The following is a 27,197-nucleotide window of genomic DNA, read 5'->3' on the forward strand; positions in this document are numbered from 1 at the left end:
TAAAGAGATTAATAATGTCAAGTATTATATAATGTCGAGATTAATAATGTCAAGTATTGTCAAGAATATGGAGCATACGGGACCCTCACAGATGACTGAAGGGAATGGAAAAAAGTACAGCCATTTTGGAAATTAGCTGGATAGTTTCTTGTAAAGTTAAACATACACTTAACCATACAATCCCACACTTCTACTCCTGGGGTATTTACCCAAGAACAGAATCCATGTGTACACATAAAGACTTGTCCTCGAATATTCATAACAGCCAAAATGTGGCAACAATCCAAATGCCTGTCAACTGGGGAATGGATAAACATTCTATGATATTAGCCATATTACCCAGCAATAAAAAGCAATGAACTAAGAATACACTTTGATAATTTGGTTGAGTTTCAAAAGTGAAATAAGCCAGTCACGAAAAAACCACATACATATGATTCCATTTCGAGCAAACTGCAGAAAAGGCAAAACTCTAGAGACAGAGAGCAATTCAGTAGTCATCATGATCCATGGCTGGTGGGAATATCCTGTACGTGGCTGGGATATGTTTACATAATTATATACATTTGTCAAAATTCACTGTATTATATAAACTGGTAAATTTTATTATGTATATACCTAAATAAATATATTTTAAAATAAAATACCCTAAAACCTAAGAATGCAAATACACAAAAAACATTTCTTTTCCTCTTATTTAACAAGAGTGTTTCAGCAGACATTTGTCCCAGAACACAACATATAGCTAAATAACCCTAACTGAATACTTAGTACCATCAACACAGGAAATTAGAAGTAAACGTACTCTAAATACTTGAAATCATTCATATTATAAATTTTTTTCAAAGATACATAGTTCTCAATTCCCTACCAACATTCCCTACCTTCCTAATTCCCACCCTATCTTGTACTTTTTAATATAATCACTGAATTGGAGAAATCAATTCGTAATTCAAAGAAACCATTGTTTGCAACTCTGAAATTACAAACCTAAACTAATTTGAGATCATCTTGTTACTTAATCAAAACTGGTTCTAACGATACAGAAAGGACATGGCGGGCGGCTGAGTTACATGCCATTGGTAAACGGTCTGTTAGTTTTAAAAGATCCCAAGATGGTGCTAACTAGAAATCTCTGCCAAGCAGGAAAAACTAAAAATTTTAAGCAAGGTGTCTCAAGTCTGCCAGATTCCATTTATATCTAGAACAAAGACCAGGATTAGTAACCAAAGATAGAACTCTATTGTCATTTTGCTTCAATATGTAATGTGAAATGTGCTAGCCATCTGGTCCTTGCTATATCAACTTGTAGATACTGTACCTTTCCTGAGGATGGAGGAGAAGGGCTGGCACAAGGACTTGGGTAGCTACTGCTGTCCGTAGATTTCACAGAAGACTGATCCGATCGGTCATCAGTGCTTCGTTTAGGATGTAAAATCCCTCTATCTTTGTACTTCTGAGGGGGGTGCAGTGCTGGAGATGGAGATTTCGTCAATACTCTTGAGTGGGAAGGAGGAAACAAAGATCAGTGACCCACAAGTTCATAATACAAAGCAGATCCCATTTCAAACCAGAGTCGCAGTGGCATTATGATACATGGAGTAATACTAAGGGAATTTCATTTATCTCACATTTAGAGTGAAAAAACATCTGAGATATTAGGGTGCATTTACACAAACAATAGGTAAAAATGTATTTTTAAAAATCTATATAAGTTCTTAACTTAATGTTAACAGATACTCAAAATATTATTTCCCTTACAAAATTCCTAACCTCGGGGAGCCTGGGTGGCTTAGTCAGTTGGGCGTCTGCCTTCAGCTTGGGTCATGATCTCAAGGTCCTGGGGTAGAGCCCCCTGTCGGGCTCCTCACTCAGCAGGAGTTTTGCTTCTCCCTCTCCCTCTGCTGCCCCCCTTGCTTCTGCTCTTTCTCTCTCTCTCAAGTAAATAAATAAAATCCTAAAAAACAAATTTCTAACCTCTTGTATGATGCTATTGGAGAGGTCTTTAACATTATATAGTTATTTAAATACATCTATGCTATTGGCCCTTACTAAAATATCACTCACTCTACTTCCCTTCCACTTTCACAAAATATCTTAGAGCCAAGTAAAATATATTTTAAAAGCATACCAAAAAATATGATAAAGTATTAAAATACTGCTGGACTACAGTCAGGAGAGACTTCTAAGACAGTACTAAATTTACAACTAAGGTATTTAATCCTGGGCAAGTCTCTTAACTTATTTGAGCTTTCATTTACTTACGTGTTAAATAAAAGGATTATACTAAACTATAAAAATTCTTCTATTCTAAAATTCTATGAATAAGTGCAGCAAAGCTGGCAGTCAGAAACTTTGCAATTTTTCTAAAAGTATAGGTCTTAGTGGAACAACCAGACCTTAAAAAAAAAAAAAAAAAAAAGACACTGAGTACTTCCTAAAGTCATGTGATACAAAGTTCACAGCACCACCTATAAAATACACTTGCCAAAATATTGGCTCAAATCAAATCCTGAGAGCTAACTACCAATTTGGACGAAATACACATGGTATGCCAACAAAGGCGGCCAAGAAGAAACAGACAAATCCAGAATGTGGTATACCTCACGGTACTACCAACCCACTTTCTTCAAAAAAGTCAATAGAGGGGGCACCTGGGTGGCCCAGTCAGCTCAGGTTACGATCCTGAGGTGTCCTGAGATAGAGCCCAGCAGCAGGCTCCTGGCTCAGCAGGGAGTCTGCTTCTCCCTGTCCCTGTGTCTCTCCCACCCCCACCCCGACTCATACTCGCTCTCTTGCTCTCTAATAAAATCTTTTAAAAACAAAAGTTATTTAAAGAACTCTCTCTCTCTCTCTCTTGCTCTATCTCCAATAAATAAAATCTTTGAAAAACAAAAGTTAACAGGGCACCTGGGTGGCTCAGTGGGTTAAGCCGCTGCCTTCAGCTCAGGTCATGATCTCAGGGTCCTGGGATCAAGTCCCGCATCGGGCTCTCTGCTCAGCAGGGACCCTGCTTCCTCCTCTCTCTCTGCCTGCCTCTCTGCCTACTTGTGATCTCTCTCTGTCAAATAAATAAATAAAATCTTTAAAAAAAAAAAAAAAAAAAGAAAAATAGAAAAAAAGAAGAAGCCTTGAGCAATACCTTTAAAAAAAAAAAAAAAAAAAAAGTTAACAAAGGAACTACTCTCATTCTCTCTCTCTCCAATAAATAAAATCTTAAAAAAAAAAAAAAAAGTTAACAGAAGAACTACTCTAGATCATAGAAGCCTCAAGAAACATGACGCCCTGATGAGTCTTCCCTGGATGCTAATTCAAATAAATGTATATAGTATGACAACTGGGGAAATGATCATTTTGCTGGGATTGATCATTGGATTTTAATTATGTAGAAAAATTTCCTCATTTTTTTTTTAAAGCAGGCTCCACGCCCAGTATGGAGCTCAATGCCGGGCTTGAACTCACAACCCTAAGATCAAGACCTGAATCAAAATCAAGAATTGGATGCTTAACCAGCTGAGCCACCCACTTAATAATTCCTCTATTTTTAAGAGATGCATGTTTGAATATGGAAGGGTAAAATGGCACGATGTGTGGAATTTATCTGGAAATATGTAAACCAAATAAGAAAGCCAAGAATGAAAAAAGAAAATCTGGTTAGATACAGCAAGTGGTAAAAATCTTGGTAATTGCTGAATGTGGGACATGGAGTTCATTATGGTGTTATCATTTAGTTTGCTGTGTTTAACAATATTGATAATAAACAAGTTTAAAACAAAAAAGGATGTGTTTAATAATTCATAAACTACCATAGACTCCTACAATTATAATTACTCTTCCTTCAAGAGTAACTATCTCAGATCCAGGATTATTTCTTTCACAAATAAAATAAAAGCAGTAAAGCCTAAACATATTAACAAAAGACTATATAATGAATGCACATCTGAATCATTAACAACCTACTAAGAAGTGTAAAAGATCTTTCAGGGGGTTTTTTCTCTTGTGAATTGATGTTCAATGCATTATGTAAATTTGACCCCCTAAAATCACATCGTTCTTAGCCTGGCACCTCAGTGACCTGAAAATTAGGCAACAGAACTTAATGAGGGTAAAACCTCATTAAAATAAAAATGTATTTTCCGGTCTATCTTTTGGTTTTCAAACTGATCTTTTAATCTGAGCTCCATTCTAGCTTCTCTCTCTTATGCTTGGCTTCCCTGGAAAATTTCATAAAGATGGAAACAAAGCCCTCCGCAAGCCCCCCCACCTTTTCACTTAAGAAGTTCAGACACTGAATTCATTTTATCTCATTTCTCTTCTAGAAAAGATGCACCTGTCCTCTGCCATCCAATTATCAAAATGACAAGCAAAAAATAGACTGGTATGATTTAGGATGAAAGAAGGGCAATTTCTAATACTTTAATAGTTTCTTAAACTATTTGAAAATAGTTTCAATAAAATGTTTTTATTAAAAGAATAATAAATATAGTAAAAAAGAAAAAAGTACTTATGTTAAAAAAAAAGTAAATGTATTTTACCACTGCAGAGGAAAACTCTTAACTATACTTTCTCTCCAAGAAGTAGTCTCACAAAGACTGTTAATTTCTCCCTTTAAAAATAAATCTTCCTGGGACGCCTGGGTGGCTCAGTTGGTTAAGCAGCTGCCTTCGGCTCAGGTCATGATCCCAGCGTCCTGGGATCGAGTCCCACATCGGGCTCCTTGCACAGCGGGGAGCCTGCTTCTCCCTCTGCCTCTGCCTGCCATTCTGTCTGCCTGTGCTCGCTCTCTCCCCCTCTCTCTCTCTGATAAATTAAAAAAAAAGAAAAAAATCTTGAAAAAAAAATAAATAAATAAAAATAAATCTTCCTAAGTGTCCTCATCCTATTCCCCACCAAATCCACCAACTCCAGGCCTTATCTACTAATACTACCAAAATTCTGAAGGTAGATGAAATTCCAAATCTCACCATTCAACAGGTAAGAAAATGAAGACTTCCAGGCTACAACTTGTAAAGAAATAGAAATGCTTGATTCCAGTGTCACCGGTGAAAAATTAAATTTATAAGACAACGAATATCTAAATTATAACTAATATTACATTTTATCATTTTTTCTTTATTTTATTAAATTTCTATCTTTTATTAAATAAGCATCTATTACACATTTTCCAAAAATGTGTATGTGTGTATGCGAATAGATGCACACATACATATACACTAGCATTTACACACACACACACACAAAACACACAGTCTCTACAAACCTAACAGGTTTTTATAGATGGGCCTAGGAATAACATTACCACATAACAGTATCTATGGAAATCTACTCCAATATTCTAAACCATTGTTCAAGGAAGCTTTCAGAAAAATCTTTTCAGGGGCACCTGGATGGCTCAGTGGGTTAAAGCCTCTGCCTTTGGCTCAGGTCATTATCCCAGGGTCCTGGGATCGAACCCCGCATCGGGCTCTCTGCTCAGCAGGGAGCCTGCTTCCCTCCCTCTCTCTCTCTGCCTATTTGTGATCTCTGTCTGTCAGATAAATAAATAAAATTTTTTAAAAAATAAAATATAAAAAAATGTTTAAAAAAAGAAAAATCTTTTCAAAAAGTAGCTAGTGTCTAGAAGAAAATGTGCCTTTTACTCTTCTACTGCCCAGCAGAGTCTACATCAGAAACATTCAGGAACACACATGAGAAGATTTTCTTGACAAATGACCGAATTATTCCTCAAGTGTAATATCTGAAGAACTTGGAAACCAGTATGGAATACTCCCCTTAACTGAAGTCTGACCTGATGAAACCGTATGTTTCATTCAAATATGCAAATCTGACCAAAAGAAGACACTAACAGCCCCATCTGATCCTTAAAAAACAGTAAACATTACATAACTTTCATGTTTTCACTGTCTGTATTTTCAGCTTTTTTTAACAATGAAATAGTCTTAACACACAGACTTTCTACCAATATTGCCAAAATTAGCATCACAGACAAGAATATTGTTTTTGTTATCAATTCTAGCAGGGTAAGACATGTTTTAATGGATATAAAGAAACAAATTTGGTTCTAACAAATGTTGTTACACTACAAATATTTTTGAATCATGGCCAATGATTCATTACAACCACTATAATTGAAGCACATTTTTGGATAAATAATTCAACAGAAAAGCTCTCTTATTACTAATCATCATCATATAGTAAATAAAAATATCACATCTAATTGCTTAATGCTGGGAAGAAAAAGAAGAATTTGGCTAAAGTGTAACAGATTCTGCCATTACAGTAAATTTGCTTATTATACGCCTCCCCTGGATAAAAGATAAACTCTCTGAAGAAAGAGATCTTTGTTTGGTACACTGCTATATCTCTTACACCAAGAACAATGCACATGTAACGCATCACTGAATCAATGAATGAATAATTGATCTCCTATAGGAATACAATACAATCAGCAATACTGATACTTAAGGTAAGACTTGTGGGAATGTTGTTCTTTCAAATGGCCACAGCCCATGCTTCTTGCTGTAGGATGTCTGGGAAAGATATTACTTGACATGTAGCAACAAAAATATGTAATTTTAAAATAATGGTAGCTTTTTAACAGATGCTAAACTTGTCAATTCTTGAAATTAAACATTTGAGATTTTCCTGATAAAAAAATTTTCCTTACTAAATAACTCATAAATACCAAGAGTTTAAAATCCCTCATTTTATCTTAAGACTGCTGAAAAACATGTTTTAAAAGTAAAAAACTTGGGGCATCTGGGTGGCACAGTCGGTTAAGTGCCCAACTCTTGGTTTCGGTTCAGGTCGTGATCTCAGGGCCGTGAGATCGAGTTCAGCTCAGCTGAAGACATGCTTAAGACATGCTCTTGCTCTCCCTGTGTCCCTCCCCACCTAAAATAAATACATAAATCTTTAAAAAAATTTTTTTAAAAGGTAAAAAAAAACTCTTCCCATTTTGTTGTAACCTTTCTATGTTTTTTTCCATGATAAGTAATTTTTAAATGTTACAAAAGCTCATGATTCTTTGATAATTCATTTTTCTAGGGGGAAAAATGTCTCCAGTTTTGATAAAATGTTACCAATTTACCTTTCTGCAGCAGCAGACTCATCTGAAAATTCAGTATCTGCCGAAGTTTTCCTGCTGTTATTTGACCTCCAAGATGATGCCAGAGGAAGTTCTTCTGAAGACATAGGCCTTGGCCTCTGGCCTATTCCCGACGGCTGCTGTAAGCCTGCAGACTGTTCTTCCGTGCTGAGAACAGCGATGATGGCTCTTATGGTGGCCTCATCAACCTGAGACCAGGGTTTGGATGGCGCTCTCATTCGGCGTAAAAACAAGCTGTGCCACTTCTGCCGGAGCTGCAGCAGCAAACTGGCTGCCTGGAATAGAACGGGCTCCTCAGTTCAAGGCGAGCCAAGCAAGATGGCAAACCACTTGCAAGACACCCATTTACTAGTGAAGCTCTGTGACTGTTTCCAAAGGACACTGTGCAACTTGGCAGGAAGTAATGTACTTCACTCTTTTTGTTGCATGAATGAGATAACATTTCTTCTTGACCACATATGAGGACTAGAGACACAAAGTCAAATGACACAGTCCAGTGGATCAGACGGCCAATAATGTGTGGTTAGAGTGTGATTAAAACTTGAACAGTAACAGCAGAGTAAATAAAGAAAAATACATTTTGTTTCCTTCATATTTTATTTTGGTGCTTAGAGAACATCCACATGATGATCCAGAGAGCAGCTAGTCTCACAGATCCAGAGAAAGGCCAAAGCTAGAAATATAGACTGACCTGGGAGTCATCCATGCATCAATGGTTACTAAACCTACACACCGAGGTAAGGTCCCTAGAGATTGTACACAGACATGAAAAGAGCACAGTAAAGCCCAGAGTACTGGAGAATATCTAACATTTAAGGCACAAACACATAAGGGCACAGTCAATGAAAGAACCTAAGAAGGAATGACTTTTTAAGAAAGAAGAACCAGGAAAGACTAATGTCATAGTAACTTGTGACAAAGAAGCTGGGACAGGTGAGGAGGAAAATAGGAGAAGGGCAGTATTACACAAGGAAGGGGATAAACAACAGTGCCAAACATAAGAGAAAGGGTGAACTCAAGGACAGGAGGCTGCCCTTGACAATGTGGGGGACATGCTGACCTTTACAAAGGCCGTTTCAGGGAACGGAAGGGCTGGTGCAAATAGAAGTGGGATTCCAGGGGTGGGACTGAAATGATGAGTGAACAGAGAGTAAAAAAGTAAACCTAGCTGGCTGTCAACTTTTGATAGCTTTACTGACCACCCTCCCCCTTCAATAACAACAAAAATGGAAATATTAGGATCTCTTAAAAATACAGACAGAGCAGGAACCTGGGTGGCTCAGTCATTGGGCAGCTGCCTTTGGCTCGGGTCATGATCCCAGGGTTCTGAGATCAAGTCAGGCTCCCTGCTCAGTGGGAAGCCTGCTTCTCCTCTCTTGCTGCCCCTACTTGTGTTCCCTCTCTCTATGTGTCTCTCTCTGTCAAACACATAAATAAAATCTTTAAAAAAAGATAAAAAGAGAGAGAGACAGAGCTTTTACCAATAGCTATCTTTTGTAATTATGTGTCCCAGCTAAGGCATAGAGACTGAGTGAATTAACTCAGAGAGGATTAACTCTCTGAATTGGTTAAATACTATCAGTCGACCCCTTTACAAGTGGTTCAGTGACCTAAGAGTCACATCACTACAACTTGTTCTTTGTAGTAGTTTTTAAAATTGTCAATTTTTAGCTATTTGACAGATTAAAAGCAAAATAATCATGCCACAGGGTGCCTGGGTGGCTCAGTGGTTTAAGCTGCTGCCTTCAGCTCAGTCATGATCTCGGGGTCCTGGGATCGAGTCCCACATCGGGCTCTCTGCTCAGCAGGGAGCCTGCTCCCTCCTCTCTCTCTCTGCCTACTTGTGATCTCTCTCTCTCTATCAAATAAATATATAAAATCTTAAGAAAAAAAAAATTCATGCCATATTTAGTCCCAGAGTTCAAGTCTATAACCTGTGAAAATTCACTGTAGTCAATTTTAATATGGCAAATCAACCTTAAGCTCTATTTTAGCCAAGTGAAACATAATCTGAAATTATGTCAGAACACTTTCCTTGTCTCCAAACTGTTTGGTGTGACAGAATACTGATACACAGCTTGGCAGATTTCACTACTTAACGCACATTCTTCTCCCTTCCTTCCCCCAATATACTGGAAAATGTGCATTTGTCTGAGGAATTATTTTGTTTGCTACCAGTTAATGAATCTCAACATTTTGAGTAAATGTACCTCAGTCTGCTTTTTTATGAGCTTTATAACTACATTTAAAACCCTTAATTCCTGGGGTACCTGGGTGGTTCAGTCAGTTCAGCATCTGACTCTTGATTTCAGCTCCAACTGTGATCTCAGGAACATGGGGGCAAGCCTGCATCAAGCTCTACACTAGGCAGGGGTGGGGAGGGCGGTTGTCTGCCTGAGATTCTCTCCTTCCCCCTTCTCCTACTTACATGCATTATAAGTCTCTCTCAAATAACTCTTTAAAAAAAAAAAACAAAACAAAAAAACCTTAAATCCTATTTCTGCATGTTTGCAAGTCTGACTGCTATCATGAGATAAAACTTTATTACTCTAGGTATTCACTGGCTAAATAAAGCATATTCTGTTCCCAAACTCTTTTCTCCAGCTCTTGAAGGGCCCTGGCATCCTTCGAATACATAGCCTTGATCCATGGATTAAATTAGTATGCAAGTGAATGTGCTGATATTTTATGAATCAGAGCCATATAACTGGGAATACAGCATGTATCTGGGTATTCTTATAGTTATCTTTTTAACATCTTTTTTTCATTAATTACATATCCACATCAATTTTGTAACTCAAAACAAATTGATTTTCTATAATTAAATGTGTTGAGCATCTGTATAAACATTTAAGGTTAGAAAGTAACGTACTTCCTCTGTTATTCCCATTCCAAAAGGAGAAAAGCTGTATAGAAAGATAAAGGAGGAGAATAACAATACGGATTTGAATACCTTGAAAAAAAATAAATACATAAAGGTGGAGATGGAATGAAGGGAAGGCTTCGTCAAGAACATTTTTAATTTGAAGAAAAGACATTCATCTTTCCCAATTCAGAAATATACAAAAAGAGAAAACAGAATGAACTCGTATCTTTCTCTCAGAAACAGAGTTACACGAAACAAAGGGAGTTCCTGTGTACCACCCACAGAAACACTCAAATATCAGTGTGCTTAAATACGAGCCACACCGAGGCTTTTCAAATCCTCTACTTGAATACACCCCAGAATGTCAGAGAATGCATAAGGGCCCTGCGAAAACTGAAACACAAACAATATTCTCTAACACTAAGGGCTCACGTGACATACCGTATGTCAGTTCATACTCACTGAATGAAAGAAACTCACCACACTACTGAAGAGCAACTTACCTCAGGCTCTAGTTTGAAATTGAGCCACTCATCAAGTTTCAAAGCTGCTAAATTAGCAGTAGTTCTATCTTCCATTTCACTGTCACTACTGTCATTAGGAATACCATCCGCTGTTCAAACACATCGAAAGCAAAAAATTTCACTTTTAACATCTTATAGCAAAAGAAGTCAGTAAACACAGACACTCTGTATTTACATAAATCTACCTGATATACTAACAGTTTGGGTGGAGAGCTCTTCAAATCCAAGAGTTCACAAATTAAGTCTCAGTATTTATAAAAAGGGGGGGAAAGGCATTTTAAAGACTATAATCTCTAATCAAAATGCAGGAAATTTTAAAAAGACAAGAATAGGGCGCCTGGCTTGCTCAGTCAGTTAAGCGACTGCCTTCGGCTCAGGTCATCATCTCAGGGTCCTGGGATCGAGTCCCACATCAGGTTCCCTGCTTAGCGGGGAGTCTGCTTTTCCTCCTCCCTCTGCCCCTCCTCACCCCAATTTGTGTTCTCTTTCTTTCTCTCAAATAAATAAAATCTTAAAAAAAAAAAAAAAGACAAGAACTTAAAAATCAAAACACAATCTTTAAATATTAACCGGATGGAGAAGAAAACTAAGAACATAAAGAAGGGAATGAAAACACTATAAATCAAGAAAAGCTCATGTAAATTCATAAGTTTCAAATTTAAAAGAAGAAAAGGAGATGTAGCACCAGGGTAGCTCAGTTAAGTGGCTGACTCTTCATCTCATCTCAGGTCTTTTTTTTTTTTTTTTAAAGATTTTATTTATTTATCAGAGAGAGAGAGGGAGAGAGCGATCACAGGCAGACAGAATGGCAGGCAGAGGCAGAGGGAGAAGCAGGCTCCCTGCCGAGCAAGGCGCCCAATGTGGGACCCGATCCCAGGACGCTGGGATCATGACCTGAGCCAAAGGCAGCTGCTTAACCAACTGAGCCACCCAGGCGTCCCTCATCTCAGGTCTTGATCTCGGGTTTGTGAGTTCAGGGCCCATGGTGGGTGTAGAGATGATTTAAATAAATGAATACTTTAAAAAAAACAAAGATGCCAAATGTGATATACAATCATGTAAGCTTTCTAAAACAGTATATGAAGAGAAAGCTGAGAGATATAAGAACTGAAATGAAATATAAACTAAAAGGACTGAACATCAGATTAGATGAGTAGAACGGATCAGTGATTTAGAAGACAGGGCGGTAGAAACCATCCAAGGTGAACATCAAGAAGAAAAAAGAATTTTAAAAAGTTACTCCAGCAAGCTACCACAGCCAAAATCCTGCAAGTTACTGACTTCTCCCTTCCACTCACCACCCATTCAATCCAGCAATTAGCAGTACCTCCAGAATCATTTTGAATCTGCTTCTCTTCCTAACAGCGTCTCATACTTTAGGTCTTATACTCAAATCACACCCCTTCAGAGATACTTGTTCTAGGGTCTCTTTCTAAAGCAAGTTACCCCCCTAAGGCAGTCCTCTTTATTTCCTTCATAGTAGCATGCAGATTATTTACTTTTTTACTGTCTACCCCCCACTACCATGTAAACTCTTAAGGACCAAAACACCTTGTCTATACTGTTTTCTGTTACATCTTCAATGTCTAGCATCCTTGACATATAGGAGTTGACCAATGAATATTTGCTGAATCACTGAACAGCAAAAACTTGAAAACAAGCAAGTACAAAGGAACATTTTAAATGTATTATTGCCACTTTTAAGTGATAGAATATTTTGCAGCCATTAATATAAATATTTTTGTACAATGAAAATAGCAGGATATAAAATAAAAAATATATATAACTTTATAAAATCACATAATCTTTTTTTTTTGGCTACATCCTTTTTTTTTTTTTTAAGAGTTTTATTTATTTGAGAGAGAGAGAGAAGGAATAAGCTGGGGGAGATGCAGAGGAAGACAGAAGCAGTCTCCCCGCCAAGCAGGGATCCCGATATGGGACTTGATCCCAGGATCCTGGGATCATGACCTGAGCAGAAGGCAGACTTTCAACCGGCTGAGCCACCCAGGTGCCCCAATATTCTTAACATAATATAAAAAGTGTTTGCTTGCATAAGGGAAATGGGGTCATGGGTCACTCTTACGATTTCCTTTAAACAATTACCTTTATGTTAAACTATTATTTAACTTCAAGTGGGAGAGAAAAGTAAACTTCCTATAGCAAAATTAACCAAAAATGCACAAACCAGTAACGAGTTACTTTAGAAATCAATTTTAAGAACTGAGGTACACTTTAGTATTTTCTTAATTTGTCTCAATATATCAAAAGAGAGCTACTCCTACATATGTGTTTGGAATTTCAAATCTTATTTGGTCTAGTAAAAAAAATCTTTTTTTTTTTTCATTTCAAATAGATTTGTATTTCCTTATGATCCATTTACCTCGAAACGATGAAGGTTCCTGAAGAGCATTACTTGCCAGCCTCGCTGGTCCACAGAATACCAACACGGTGACAGGGGTCACTGCCGAACAACATCTAATGTTAGCTATTCTGTGAGCTCTGGTCATCTCATCATAAATAAGCCAATCTGTAGGCAGTGCCTGAATCGCTGCAGCCTGACCATTGGCTGGAGGAATCTATCAGAAAAAGAAATCAAAATCTTAACTAATTTACCACCTACTTTACTGGCCATACTTTTAACCTGCAGTAAGTCCCTCAGCGCAACAGATGACAGATATTGTCAGGCAAACAGTAAAGCAAGTCATTGCTCACGCAGCTGGAAAACAAGTCCTCATTACCTAACACATGACCTCTTCCAATGCTAAGATTACATCAAAATTTTGTTCCAATGTTTAATTATACATATATAGCCAATTAATTGCTTGGTCTGTGAAACATCTTTTTGTTGCTCTTCAACTATGTAAATTAGATTACTTTCACCTCAAGGCCTAAGAGCATTAAAAATATTTTACCTTTTTATATTGAGGCTGGCTGAGAACTGAAGTGGGATGAAACCGAACTTTCTTCTCCTTCGGCCCTGTCAATACGACATTTTCTCTGTCCACGTGGACTAAATTAGGATACATGCCTGCTACCAAGGCAGCTTTAACGACAGCCCAGTTCTCGGAATTTGTGTTAACATCTCGAATGTCACCGCCACCTCGTGCCCTAACAAAGCCTAGACGGAGGGGAAAAAAACACAACAACACACTATTGCACAAAATATACTTTCAAACATGTGTGTTTCTTACAAAAATTGTACTAACCCATGCACGTTTCATGATATTCAAATTCCACAATAATTAATAAAATCTCCTCTGTAAAGTTTAAAATACAGAATCAACATTCTAAGAAAGTTTAAGTTTGCTCAGGCTAAAGTAAAGTATGGGGGACTTAGGGACTTCTAAAGAATACACATCCTTGCTATAAAGTTCATTGTAAGATGCTATCAGAAATGTACTAAAATTTTTTTAAAAAAGAAATATACTAAAATCATAGCTGAAAATCTAAATCATTCTTCTGACTGGTATTAATAACATTTTGGTTATGACAGACATGAATTCTAGAGTGACGGCAATACATATACTCTTGCTTGAATTTCCAAAGCCTTTCATATTTCCTAATATTTGAGACCACTCTAAAACCTTTTGGTTCACTCCTTTTATTACTTTGGCTCTTTAGCTCATCCATGCATCTGGGCTCTGGTATTTTTCGACTATATTCTCAATGTACTATGCTACTCAAAAGGAAATTTATTAAAAAATTAACAAAAGGAAATTTAAAGAAGTAATTCCAAACTGACATAACAATACTGGCATTCTCTTAAAAAAAAAAAAAAAAAGTGCCTTAAATAGAGATTACTAGCGTTTTATGTTCTAAAAATATGAAGACCACATTTGTATCAACCTACTTTTATATATTTAAATCTATTATAGAGCTAAACAGCTGTTTATTAAAGTGATAAAACAGAACAACATCTAAATTGCTTTTTGCCAACAAATGTACTATAAATTGCTCACTGCCTATAGTATCAAAAGGTACTCATAGATTTCTCAACTACAGCTTCTACAATATCGTTTTTCTAACGAACAAACAAAAGCTGAAATCACAAAGGAGTCTACAAAGCAGTTTGTTATATACAAGATATAAAACAATGTGAAAATGTCATAAAAATAATATCAGATGGCATCAGTTAACAATAAAAACACAAATAGCTATAATTATGTAAGGTGCTCTCAGTGGTCTAAGTAAGTTTTTTAGGGAAAATTTTACCTGATGCTCTAAGCTGACCAAGCAACTGAGTTCTCATGCCAATGATTATTTCCATGGTAGCTTGTGAAAGAAAATTCTTTTCACAAAAGGCTCGCTCCCACCCATCGCTTCGTGCTTTCTGCCATGCCTACGAAAATATAATTATATAACAAGATACATTCACTAAATTCCTTAGTTAGGCTGCAAAGTAACTGAAAACCTTTACATTAGCTAGAGGTCAAGGTCAATTCTCCTTCTAATTATTTGATAAAATCTAGGCCCTTATTAAAAAAAAACAAAACTCAGGGGTGCCTGGGTGGCTCAGTGGGTTAAAGTCTCTGCCTTCGGCTCAGTTCATGATCCCAGGGTCCTGGGATCGAGCCCCGCATTGGGCTCTCTGCTTAGCAGGGAGCCTGCTTCCTCCTCTCTCTCTGCCTACTTGTGATCTCTGTCAAATAAATAAACAAAATTAAACAAACAAACAAACAAAAAACCCAAAACTCAAAGATACAGAGAACAGATTGGTAGTTCCCAGAGGCAGGGGAGGAGAGAGAGGTGGGGTGAAGAGGGTCAAAAGATACAAGCTTAAAGTTATAAAATATTTAAGTCCTGTAACTTACAGCAAGGTCACCATAGTTAATAACATTACATTGTATATCTGGAAGTTGCTAAGAGTATAGTTTTTTTAAAAGATTTATTTGTTTTAGAGAAAAAGAGAGTCTGCAGAGGGGCAGAGGGAAAGAGAGTCTCATGATATTCATGATATTCTCTGCACTCGCTGAGTGCAGAGCCCAATGCGGGGCTCAATCTCATGACCTGAGCAGAAGGGGCTTAATGCCCAAACAACTGCTCTACTCGGGTACCCAAAGAGTAGATTTTTTTTTTTTTGTAAACTTTTTTTTAAATTGAGGTATCACTGGCATTTAACATTATATTCATTTCAGGTATACAAAATAGTGATTCAGTATTTGTATGTATTATGAAATGATCACAATAAATCTAACATATCAGAGAGTAAATCTTAAAAGTTCTCATCACAACAGAAAAATATTTGTAACTATGTGCAATGATGGATGTTAACTAGACTTACTATAGAGATCATTTCCCAATATATACAATTATAGTATCATTATGTTTTACACCTAAAACTAATCTTATATGTCAATGACATCTCAATTTTTAAAAAATATAAATTTTAAAATTAAATATAAGAAAAATCTAAGACTTCATGATTAAATAAAATTTATCATTAATTTATATTCAAATGCTATGAAAGCCATTCAGTTTATAAAATCCTAATGAGAATAAAGTATCCATTAACCTAAACGGACCAGCTATGTAAAAACATCTACCTTTTCAGATGTGTCTGCTAGTCTTCTTCCACTGAAGTACTGGAGGTTTTTAACTAAGCCACCATAACACCGTTTATATGTAAGGATTCTACCACTCCTGTCCTCCAAAAAAAACTTTATATCAACCTCTTCTTAATTTATCTGAGAATGGGAAGTGAGATTTCCAGAAACCATCTATATGCAGTATAAGAGAGCTCCTCTTTGAAAATGACTTTTCTTACTTTGGAATATAACTAAAAGACCAAGGCAGTACTTTATCCTCTCTGCTTTTGAAGGAGCTGGGGAAAAAACAAAGAATGCATAGGAATTCTACACCAAATCTCCCTCTATTATCCACTCAACTAATCTACCATAACATGGAGTATCTAATGAACTCAATAGCATGATATTATCCATTGTTCAATGATGCTCACAAAACAGCTTGCCATTATTTTTTTTTAATCTATATATAACAGAAAATTCCTGTATGCCTGGAAAAAGAGTATTTTCTGCATAAACAAAATGAAATTTTTTTGAAAAAATGTATAGTCACAAAGAAAAAAGTATAGTCACAGCCTACATTCGAGAGAATTTAAGGATAAATAACATGTCTACCTTTTCAAGAAGTAACATCATCTTCTCCACATTATTTGAAATTCTAAATTACGTATCACTTCCTTCCCTCAGAATCCCATTTTCCTTATCTTTGCTTTCTCATTTATCACATTCCTCAATTTCTCACTACTCCTATCTTGAAAAGTTTTAAGTGATATTTGGATTTTACTTTATAAAATTAAGTTCGTAGTGCAGTGTTGCGAGCACATAAGAAAAAGATGTACTCTAAAAAGAAATCAATAAATAGATACTAAATTCAAGGTAATTTTCTTCCAATGTTTGTTCTATACACTTTGAGTAATATACATTGCTTCTTAACTAAAATTTTAGTGCATTCCCTACCCAAAATAGGATTAAAAGAGTAGGAACTTGAGTATTAGAAAATGAATACAAGGGGCGCCTGGGTGGCTCAGTGGGTTAAAGCCTCTGCCTTCAGCTCAGGTCATGATCTCAGGGTCCTGGGATCGAGTCCCACATCGGGCTCTCTGCTTGGCGGGGAGCCTGCTTCCTCCTCTCTGTGCCTTCCTCTCTGCCTACTTCTGATCTGTCTCTGTCAAAGGAATAAATAAAATCTTAAAAAAAAAAAAGAATACAAGTAAATAAACATAAATACATGCATTCACATATTCCTACATGGAGAAAACTGAGAAAATGAAAGAGAAAAAAGGTAGAAACTGATAATTCCAGCACATTAACAGTAGAAAGGTATTTTTATAAGCCAGTATAAAATATGACTTCTGAATGAAACAAAATTAATGGAATCGTGTCTCTTTGTGAATTCATTACACTTGCCCCAGATACGTGTATAGGCAACACCATGTTCAGAAATGAAATGACAATAATAAACCATACCTGGAAGGCTCGGAGAAGGGCCATGTGGTCACTGAAAGTCCCTGCAGTGAAGCGTTTCCTACATAGCATAGCTGCCCGTTTTTGAGAAGCCTGGGTTGGCAGGACAAAAGGGTCTCGATAGGCTAGCGTGCAAGCAATTGTGAGGATGGGGTCCAGACACTTTAAAACAACAGCGCACAGGACCATTTTACCAAGATGTGGCTCTACCGGCAAGTCAGCCAAATGATATCCCAGCTCAGTGAGATCCTCCCAGGCATCCATTGCATCTATTGTCTAAATAAAAGAACACAAAACAGAATCTGACACGACCAAAAACTATGCTTAATCAAATCACATACCTAAAAAGTCATCAGGAAATGAAAATGTTAATTTTCTTCTGCTACATCTTATAAAAAAAATTCTGCTTTCCATATTTTATATAAAAAAGAACTATGAACTCTACTGTTTTACTATAATTACCATGAGAGTATTATTCAAAGTACATGATTATTTAAGATAACATTTTTAAGGACAAAATTCAGTAAGATGTATCCTCACTGTGTTTAAATTTCAAGTAAAACAGGTAAAATAAAACTGTGGAGACACCAACCTTAAGCATCTGTACAGCATTTCTTACAATTAAAGCTGGTGGGGGTTCAGGAGCTTTCATAAGGAAATCGGCAATAGGACAGTTCACTGGAGCTAACAGCTTAGTATGTAAACAAAGTTCCTGTAAACAAGAACAGCAAATCATTTTGAAATGCTGAAATTTATGTTGATTTTGACTTTCAAAGAAATCATCAGAGGCCCCTGGGTGGCTCAGTCGTTAAGTGTCTGCCTTTGGCTCAGGTCAGGATCCCAGGGTCCTGGGATCGAGCCTGAGCGCCAGATCTCATGGGCTTCCCGCTCAGCGTGAAGACTGCTTCTGCTTCTCCCTCTGCCACTCCCCCTGCTCATGCTCTCTCTCTTTCAAATAAATAAAATCTTTAAAAAAGAGAAAGAAATCATGGGAAACATAGTCCCCAAACAGACTAGCAGAGTCTTCTGATTAAAATGAACAGTAGAGGAGCACCTGGGTGGCTCAGTCGGTTAAATGTCTGCCTTGGGCTCAGGTCGTGATCCCAGGGTCCTGAAATCAAGCCCATCAAGCTCCCTGCTCAGCCAGCTTCTCCCTCTGTCCCTCCCACGGCCACCCACTTGTGTTCCCTCTCTCAAATAAATAAATAAAATCTTAAAAAAAAAAATTGAACAGTAGAGGGGCACATGGATGACTTGGTCAGTTAAGCATCTGCCTTCCACTCTAGTCATGATGCCAGGGTCCTAGGATGGAGCCCCACACTGGGCTCCCTGCTCAGTGCAGAGCCTGCTTCTCCCTCTCCCTCTGCTACTCCCGCCTACTTGTGCTCACTCTCACTCTGTCAAATAAACAAAATGTTTTTTAAAAAAAATTATTTAAATAAAAAGAACAGTGGGGGGGGGGGTGCACATTGGTGGCTCAGTTAGTTAAATGTCTGACTCTGGTTTTCAGCCGAGGCCCTAATCTCAGGGTCATGACATCAAGTCCTGAGTGAGGCTCTGCTCTCAGAGTGGAGTCTAGTTAGAGTTTCTCTCTCACCTCCCTCTGTCCATTCCTACCACGCCCTCTCTCTCTTTCTCAAATAAAGAAATAAAATCTTTAAAAAAGTTTGGAAGCTAGCATCTGGCTCAGCACACCAGAGAACCAAATTAATGTATTTCTGGTAGGTTTCCCTAGAAACTACAACGTCTGGCTAGTGTGAAGTCAGAAAACCATTTTTCAAAACAATTAGTAAAGGTCAGGAAATCTCAGTGGACTGAGTTCCAGACTACCAAGATTAATCTCAGCATCTTAAACTGAAATTTTGCTATTATCTTTTGGAATTTAAATAATTTGTTTTCTAATCCTCAATGAGAATGTGAAAGATGAACACTATTATATGGTTGACAGACTTCTAAAATGTTGCTTTTAAAATATATATATATATATATATATATATAAACTGTACCATAATTTAAATGAACTCAAGTAGTCCTTTAAAATTTTGGGGGCGCCTGGGTGGCTCAGTGGGTTAAAGACTCTGCCTATGGCTCAGGTCATGATCCCAGGGTCCTGGGATCGAGCCCGGAGTCGGGTTCTCTGCTCGGCAGGGAGCCTGCTTCCCTTCCTCTCTCTCTGCCTGCCTACTTGTGACCTCTGTCTGTCAAATAAATAAATAAAATCTTTAAAAAATATATAAATAAATAAATAAAATTTTGGAGGTTTATGGATTAAACTTTTTTTTAAGAATTTTTATTTACTTATGTGACAGACAGCACAAACAGGCAGAGTAGCAGGCAAGGGGAGAGGGAGAAGCAGGCTCCCCACTGAGCACGGAGCCCAAAGCAGGGCTCAATTCCAGGACCCTGGGATCAGGACCTGAGCTGAAGGCAGTTGCCCAACTGACAGAGCCACCCAGACTTCCCTGGATTAAATGTTCTTGTCTAGAAAAAAAATATTAGTTAGATACATAACCACCTCCCATCATATATATTTTATAATTTTGTTTTAGGAATTACCATTTAAAAGTTCGACTGGTATTAAGTTGAAGTGGTCCCTCTCCTCCCTCACCCCTGAAAGCAGCCTTTTAGAGTTCAGTACATTTCTACCTGTAATGGCATTCTCAAAAGTTCTGGAGTCTGAAATTCCAACATATTCTGGAATCGGAGTCTACTGAACAGCCGGAAACAAATTCCAGGTCTGCATCTCCCTGCCCTTAAAAGTGAAATAAAAAATTAAGCTTCAAACAAGGAATAAAGACTAGACCACGGCAACTCTAAAAGCAGTGTGCTTTAGAAGACAGAGCAATGGACCAGTGTCAGGACAGCTGACTGTGATTCCCTCCCGAATCTTTCCAGAAGGCACGTCACTTGTCTAGGCATCATTCATAAAAACTTACGAATGACACCTACCTGATACACCTACTAAGGTAACGATAAAAACAAATCTGTAAGTGACATACACATGAAAGTGAGTAAAAATAATGAAAAAATACACGGTAATTGACGTTTCATCTGCTTTACTCAACTGACACAAGCACCATGCACAAGCCCACAGCTCAGAGCTGTGCAAAGTAAGCATTACACAACTCCAGAGAGTGGCAGTTCCTGTCGCCAGAGAGACTTGTATCACTTTCTGGGAAGTAGGAGAGAAATATCCTGAAGGAAAGCAGCCTCTCTTCATTTCCCCCAGAGTCACTGTATCAGCTAATGGCCAGGCTGAATGTGCTAAGCGATAGAGATTCAGAAATATCCCTCCCATCACAAAGCTACAACACACTGTGCTACAAGTGACAAAATGAGACATTGGACCACTGCTTCCTTCATCAGTACTGTCCTCACTATCAACCCCTCTGCTTTCCCTCCTATTCAGCCTTCTCTGAGACATTTCCATCCTTCGCCAGTCCTTAAATGCAGTGTTCCTGTGAGGCTGGACCTCAGCCCTCTGCTCTCTTAGTCCATCCTCGCTCCCAAGGGGATCGTAAGTATCCTCCTGACTTTAATTTTCATGCACTGAGATCTCTTCACCCTAACCCTACACCCATACTTCAAAAGCCTCTTAGCTCCACTTGGATTTTCTAGTCAACCCAAGCTCAACACAACCAAAGATTAATTCTTCTCACCAACATAACCGCTATTCCCATTTCCCCCGACAAGGGCACCACCATCCACACAAGTTTCTAACACAGACACCTGTATGACATCCTTGACTCCACACTACTCCTTGCTCCTGGACACACACTCGCCCCAATACTGCTCTCCTTAATATCTTCTAACACCGCTATCACAATCCAGACTATTGTCATCTCTCCCTTTTTGTAAATTCCAAGTATTAATGAAAGAGCCTCCTACTGGATCCTCCTGCCATCAGTTTTGTCTCTACCAATTCATTCTTCAAGGAGATGAAAGAATACTAAAATCATGTCATCCTCTGGTTTATTAAGAAGAAAAAGAGAGAGGAAACACAAAATGATCCTTAAGGACGTGTCTACAACTTAGTCATTTTTTTCACTATTCTCCTCTAAACTAAACTCCATCCAGACAACTTTGTTGTTCACTCTTGCCTTTAGGCCTCTGTGCGTGCCTTGCCTTTGCTAGAAAAGCCTTTTCAAAAAACTCTTCATTTGTATTTATCTCAGAGTCTACCCTCACTCCTCCAGAAGCATTATCCAGTTGTAGTGCAAATCACATGGTATTAAAATTGCTTATTTTACTGGATTCCAGGATGGACTGCACCATTCCCCCACCACAAACCTCACTCATCAGACTACAGTTTATTCATTGTCGCATCCCTAACACTTACACAGTAATGGCTGTCAAAAGAAATAGGCTGAAAAATAAGACAAGGAAAATTCCTATAATTTCTGATTTTCCTCCCGGATAATATACGATTAAGAGGTAAACACGATTAAGAGGTAAACACGATGAAGAGATGGAGTATTACTAACTAACTTTAGCTAGTGTTATCAAGCCACACCCTGTCATAGGAAAATGACTGGTACGGTAATAGCAAAAGCCTTCAAGAACATTCCATGAAATTATAAAGTACAGAAATAATGCATCCACCAGCTTCAGCACATGAGCCACTGCTTTAAAGTCAGTATCAGATGTTTTCCTATTAAAATGCAAGAAAAATTAGTCAAATGATTACTGATAAATAGGATACTTTTAAATCTTCCCTTTTTTAAAAAGAAAAAGTAATGCAAGTACATACTAAAATAAATAACCAAACTACAAAAAAAAAAGAAAATTAAATCCTCCTTCCTTCAAAGAGTTCCACAAATCCTCCTTCTCAGAGTCAACAATTGTTTTTTAATGTTTCTCTCAGATCTGTCAATGCAATTCTGCCCTAAATACATATATACATACATATATATTTATTTAGCACTATACATATATATTAAGTACAAATACTATAGATGCATATTGTACACCTTACTTTTTTCAATTAATAATATATTTGGAGAACTCATCGCACATAAAACAATACAAACATCCACATCTTTCATCGTCATAGTCTAATATACCATTGCACAACTATTGCATAATTTATTTAACTACCAAACTTCCAGAGAGTTCACTATTACAAACAGTGCTGTGGAAAACATTCTTCAACACACGTCTGGGCACATGCACAGGTACACTCAGGATAAACTACGAGAAGCGGAATCCACCGGCAAAGGGGAGATTTGGATAAACAGTTTCAAACTGTCCTCTGAAGAAGTCACAGCAGTTTACACTCCCATCAGCAAACTATGAAAGCTTACTGGCCCATGCTTTGGCCAACTCTGTTGTAGGTACTGTTAAACATTTTCATCAATGCCAATCTGGTGATAAGCAAAAAAATTTCCTCATTAATTTGCACTTATTCTGGCATATATGAGGTAGTGTATGTGAGGTTAATGTGTTGGTTATTATGAACTTATTTTAATGAGTTTTTTGCATAATATAGCAATTAGCCCTTTGTCCTATACTGCAAATATTTAAAATATTTTCCTTTCAATTTTGTTTTTTTTAAGTTTCTTACATCTTCTGAGGACAGATTATACTAGTCAAAAATTTTTAACATAACCTGAATTCAACTTTTAAAGAAAGTACTGAAATGCCTTGCCTTGCAAAAACAATGTAATCTCACAAAACAAACTGAGGGTTGCTGGGGGGAGGGGGTTTGGGAGAAGGGGGTGGGATTATGGACATTGGGGAGGGTATGTGCTTTGGTGAGTGCTGTGAAGTGTGTAAACCTGGTGATTCACAGACCTGTACCCCTGGGGATAAACATATATGTTTATAAAAAATTAAAAATTAAAAAAAAACAATATAAGAATTAAGACTAACATGAAAATGTTAACATTTAATATAGAAAGAAGCAGAATATACATTAAATATGTAATATATATCAAAATGTTTCCATTTTATAGGCAATTGAGTGAATGAATGTACATTAAATATACATTACCTGCCTTTTCGTTGTATGGCACTAGCTTTGGAAATCCACACCATTTTTAACATTGTAACAAAATTCAGTGCATCAAAGGATTTCTGTAATATTTAAGTTATCTTCATATTAAAACTTTTATAAAAGGTGTTTAAGAAGAAATAGCAAGAAGTATTATGAATATATTTTAACATGCCAAGTTTAATTCGAAGCCCCTTTTGATTAGATATTTAGAATGGGGCACAGATTTTAAAAAAAAAAAATCCCCATATCTGGTTACAAACATTCTAAGTAAAAAGAATGAAAAATAAACTCCGAAGAGCTATAAAAACTTCCTCATTCCCTGCCTTGTTTAGTTATTTGTTCCTCTCTGCTACACTTGAATAATAGTAGTCAGTACTCATAGACATCAAGACTGAAGAAAAATCTATTCTCTTGAGGTCATTTCCTATCAGATTTCTATCACCAGGAAGAATAGGAATGATCAGGGAAAGACAGTTTCTAAAATATGTGCCAGGGAGCTGATATGGAGGAATAACAATAATCACTGAACCAATCCTATCCCCAAGTGAAGAATTTTTACTCCTTTTCATTTTACCCTCTGCTGAACTACGAACAGTTAGCCTAACCAGAATGTTGTAAAAGAGAAAGTAAAGAACCGTTATCACCTCTATATTCCCTAACTAATCTAAAGCCAAAATTTACTGTAGAGATTTTTAAAGAATGCATTCCTAACTAAAATATACACTTAACCATTCAGTGACTTATACTTTCCCTTTCATAAAATAACTAAATAGAGCAAATACAAATGTGTTCTTATAATAGTTTAATTATGGGATTTTTAGAAAAGATGCTACTTATGTGGTTTTTAATAAAATGTCATATTTGTCAGTTTTGTATGTAAAATAACTTGACACTACCATCATGTTCCAAACCATGGTTTACTTGATAAATGACACCTATAGGAATTAATTTCTAAGATATTAAAAATCTACTTCATCAGCTTTAGATAATCAGGGCAATAAAATCTGAATTTTCATTGACTCACCATTCAGACTTTGTGATAATATGCATCATTAACCTCTGATAAAAAAATAAAACATATCTCTTCTTTATAGTACCCAACTATACTGAAATGTCCAAATTTTATAATAAAATTTTGTTTTCTGTAAGATATTCCTAAAAATTACATTGAAAACATTAAAAAGCAATTAACAAATTTTCCCACATTAAAACATGATCATTGCTATCCACTATAACAGACATCATTTGCTTTCCACAATATAGACAGGATCTTCCCTTGAAAATCAACCACCTCTATCACTTTCCATTCTTTCCGTGAAAGGATCCACCAAAATGAAGGGTATTGAGAACTGCTGAGCATCCCAGTGCTAACAGAAAATAAATATTGTCTTTTCTTTATATCTGGGCTGGCAGTAAATATTTTAGCCTTTGTAGAGGGTCGCTGTTGCAACTCTTCCAGTTGCAGTGTGAAAGCGACCACAGACAAGAGACAAAAGAGTGAACAGGGCAGTGTTCCAGCGATATTTATTTTTATAAAAGCAGATGCTGGGCCCGTGTGGCTGCTAACTGGCATCTGCTGAAGTCTGGTCTGACTGCTTGCACTGTCTCAGGATGGTTCTCTTGAACAAAATGTCTTTTGAATACCCACTACATGTGGAGCCCTGGAGATTAACTCTGAAGAAGAGGGACATGTTCCATGCCCATATGTAGAAGGAAAGAAGGAAAGCATACAAAACATGTAATCCAATTCCCATACAGTGACAAAACTTTCAGTGTAATTAGCCAACCCTTTACATTCTTCCTAGTATTTAATCAGCAGAAGCTAGTTTGTTTTGTTTTTTATTTTTGTATAATCTGTTACAATAATTAGATCCTACATTCTGAACTGCTTATGGTAAAATATTCACTTTGGAGAAATCAACAATTACTATGTTAAATTCATGCAGAACCATCTTCTCATTAAAATGAATCATAAAACCATTTATTGGAATGTAACGTAACCCTCTTCATTTAAACAAAATACAACTTATCTACACATACCTCTTTCACCTTACCAGAATCAATAACAAAGACAACATCGTTGACTGTGATGCTGGTTTCAGCAATATTGGTGGAAAGGATCTGCAAGGGGATGTGACATCACAGTTAATATGAATACAGGACCAATGGCTATTGCAATGGACAAAAGAAAACTGTATGAAGCTTACTATTTTTCGAACACCGGCAGGTGGGTTTTTTAATACTTTCTTTTGATCTGACGTTTGCATATTTGAATGAAGCATAAAGACTTGGTATCTGTTGACAATGGAAAGGGAAAATACACTATGACACCTATCAGTTACTTAGAGCAACAAATATAAAACTTTAGCTTTTACCTATGTGTGTTGTCAGCAAACCGCTTGTCATCAAACAGGATGCGATCCCTCAGTCCAACAATTTCATCATATCCAGGTAGGAAAATTAATATTGCACCTTGGAAAACAAGGATTTAAAAAAAAAAAAAAAATCACATCTCGGGGCAGCTGGGTGGCTTAGTTAAGCAGCTGCCTTCAGTGCAGGTCATGATCCTGGGATCCTGGGGGAGCCTGCTTCTCCTTCTTCCTCTACCCTACCACCTGCTCCTTCTCTTTCTCTGTCTCCCTTTCAAATAAATAAATCTTTTAAAATAAATGAAATAAAATATTAAATCTCTGGCTTTACAAACCAGAAACTATCGACAGGCCCAGCTATGATGAGCTATATCACTAGTTTTGAAATACTGATAAAGTGTAATACTTAGGACACTTAAGAGATTACTTATGCAGTACTGCCAAGCCAATGGAATTCTGTAAAAATCTGTACACACAAAATATTATCTTGGAAACTGAAGTACACTTTGCTGTTCTAGTTATTTTAGACAATACTCATTTACCAGCATCACAACCATGACAGATATTGTAAAGAAGGTGCATGATCAAATCCAAGTCTACTTTTTCATCATCAAAACTGTGATGATAAGCTTTCAGGAGCTCTCTGTCTTCTGCACTGAGGTCACTTCCGTTTGTGTGAACCAGAGAACTTTCATCTAGATTTCCAAACTCCAGTGAAGCACTTAAAAAAAAGAAAAAAAAGACCAACTCAATTTTCATCAAAAACAGTAATCCTTTAAAGTCAATGATTCCCATGATGTCCTTCTTTAAATTTTGAATATACCCTAAGGAGGGTAAATGATACTTAACGTCCTAGCTACAATTCATGTTTTGGCTTACACATACATTATCCAAAGTAAAATCTATCAATAAGTGCTTTTCGAAAACACAATCTGAAGATACTTCTCCAAAGAAAACATACAAATGGCCAATAAACACATTGAAAAGATGTTCAACAACATTACGTATCAGAGAAATGAAAATCAAAACCACAGTGAGATACCACTTCATACCAGTAGGATGACGATATAATCAAAAGACAGAAGATAATATGTGTTAAAGAGGGTGTGGAGAAATTGTAACCATCATACATTGTTAATGGGAACATAAAATGATGATGTCACTTCGAAAAACAATGTGGCCATTCCTCAAAATGTTAAACACAGTGTTACCAGATGCCCCAGCAATTCCACCCCTAGGTTTATAAACAAGAGTAATGAAAATATATGTTTATATAAACTGGTGTACACAAATGTTCACACTAGTATTATTCATAACAGCCAAAAAGTGGAAACCACCCAAATGTA

The 27,197-nt window shown here is 36.9% G+C and overlaps 1 protein-coding gene across 5 annotated transcripts in view; it reads right to left on the bottom strand.

The window, feature by feature from the left end:
- The window catches only part of YTHDC2 (YTH N6-methyladenosine RNA binding protein C2), a 77,164-nt gene that overhangs the window by 8,575 nt on the left and 41,392 nt on the right, over window positions 1–27,197 (bottom strand). For all 5 annotated transcript variants that reach the window (XM_059175843.1, XM_059175842.1, XM_059175841.1 and 2 more), the window contains 14 exons: window positions 26,394–26,572; window positions 25,858–25,954; window positions 25,690–25,777; window positions 25,523–25,603; window positions 23,480–23,562; window positions 20,134–20,239; window positions 18,080–18,199; window positions 17,491–17,763; window positions 14,714–14,840; window positions 13,414–13,619; window positions 12,882–13,077; window positions 10,478–10,587; window positions 7,091–7,383; window positions 1,322–1,499 (listed from right to left, as the gene is read on the bottom strand). In XM_059175843.1, the coding sequence (XP_059031826.1) occupies window positions 1,322–1,499; window positions 7,091–7,383; window positions 10,478–10,587; window positions 12,882–13,077; window positions 13,414–13,619; window positions 14,714–14,840; window positions 17,491–17,763; window positions 18,080–18,199; window positions 20,134–20,239; window positions 23,480–23,562; window positions 25,523–25,603; window positions 25,690–25,777; window positions 25,858–25,954; window positions 26,394–26,572 (2,137 nt within the window). The remainder of the gene's footprint in view (window positions 1–1,321; window positions 1,500–7,090; window positions 7,384–10,477; window positions 10,588–12,881; window positions 13,078–13,413; window positions 13,620–14,713; window positions 14,841–17,490; window positions 17,764–18,079; window positions 18,200–20,133; window positions 20,240–23,479; window positions 23,563–25,522; window positions 25,604–25,689; window positions 25,778–25,857; window positions 25,955–26,393; window positions 26,573–27,197) is intronic.

The sequence above is a fragment of the Mustela lutreola genome, chromosome 5 (genome assembly GCF_030435805.1).
Source record: "Mustela lutreola isolate mMusLut2 chromosome 5, mMusLut2.pri, whole genome shotgun sequence".
NCBI lineage: Eukaryota > Metazoa > Chordata > Mammalia > Carnivora > Mustelidae > Mustela > Mustela lutreola.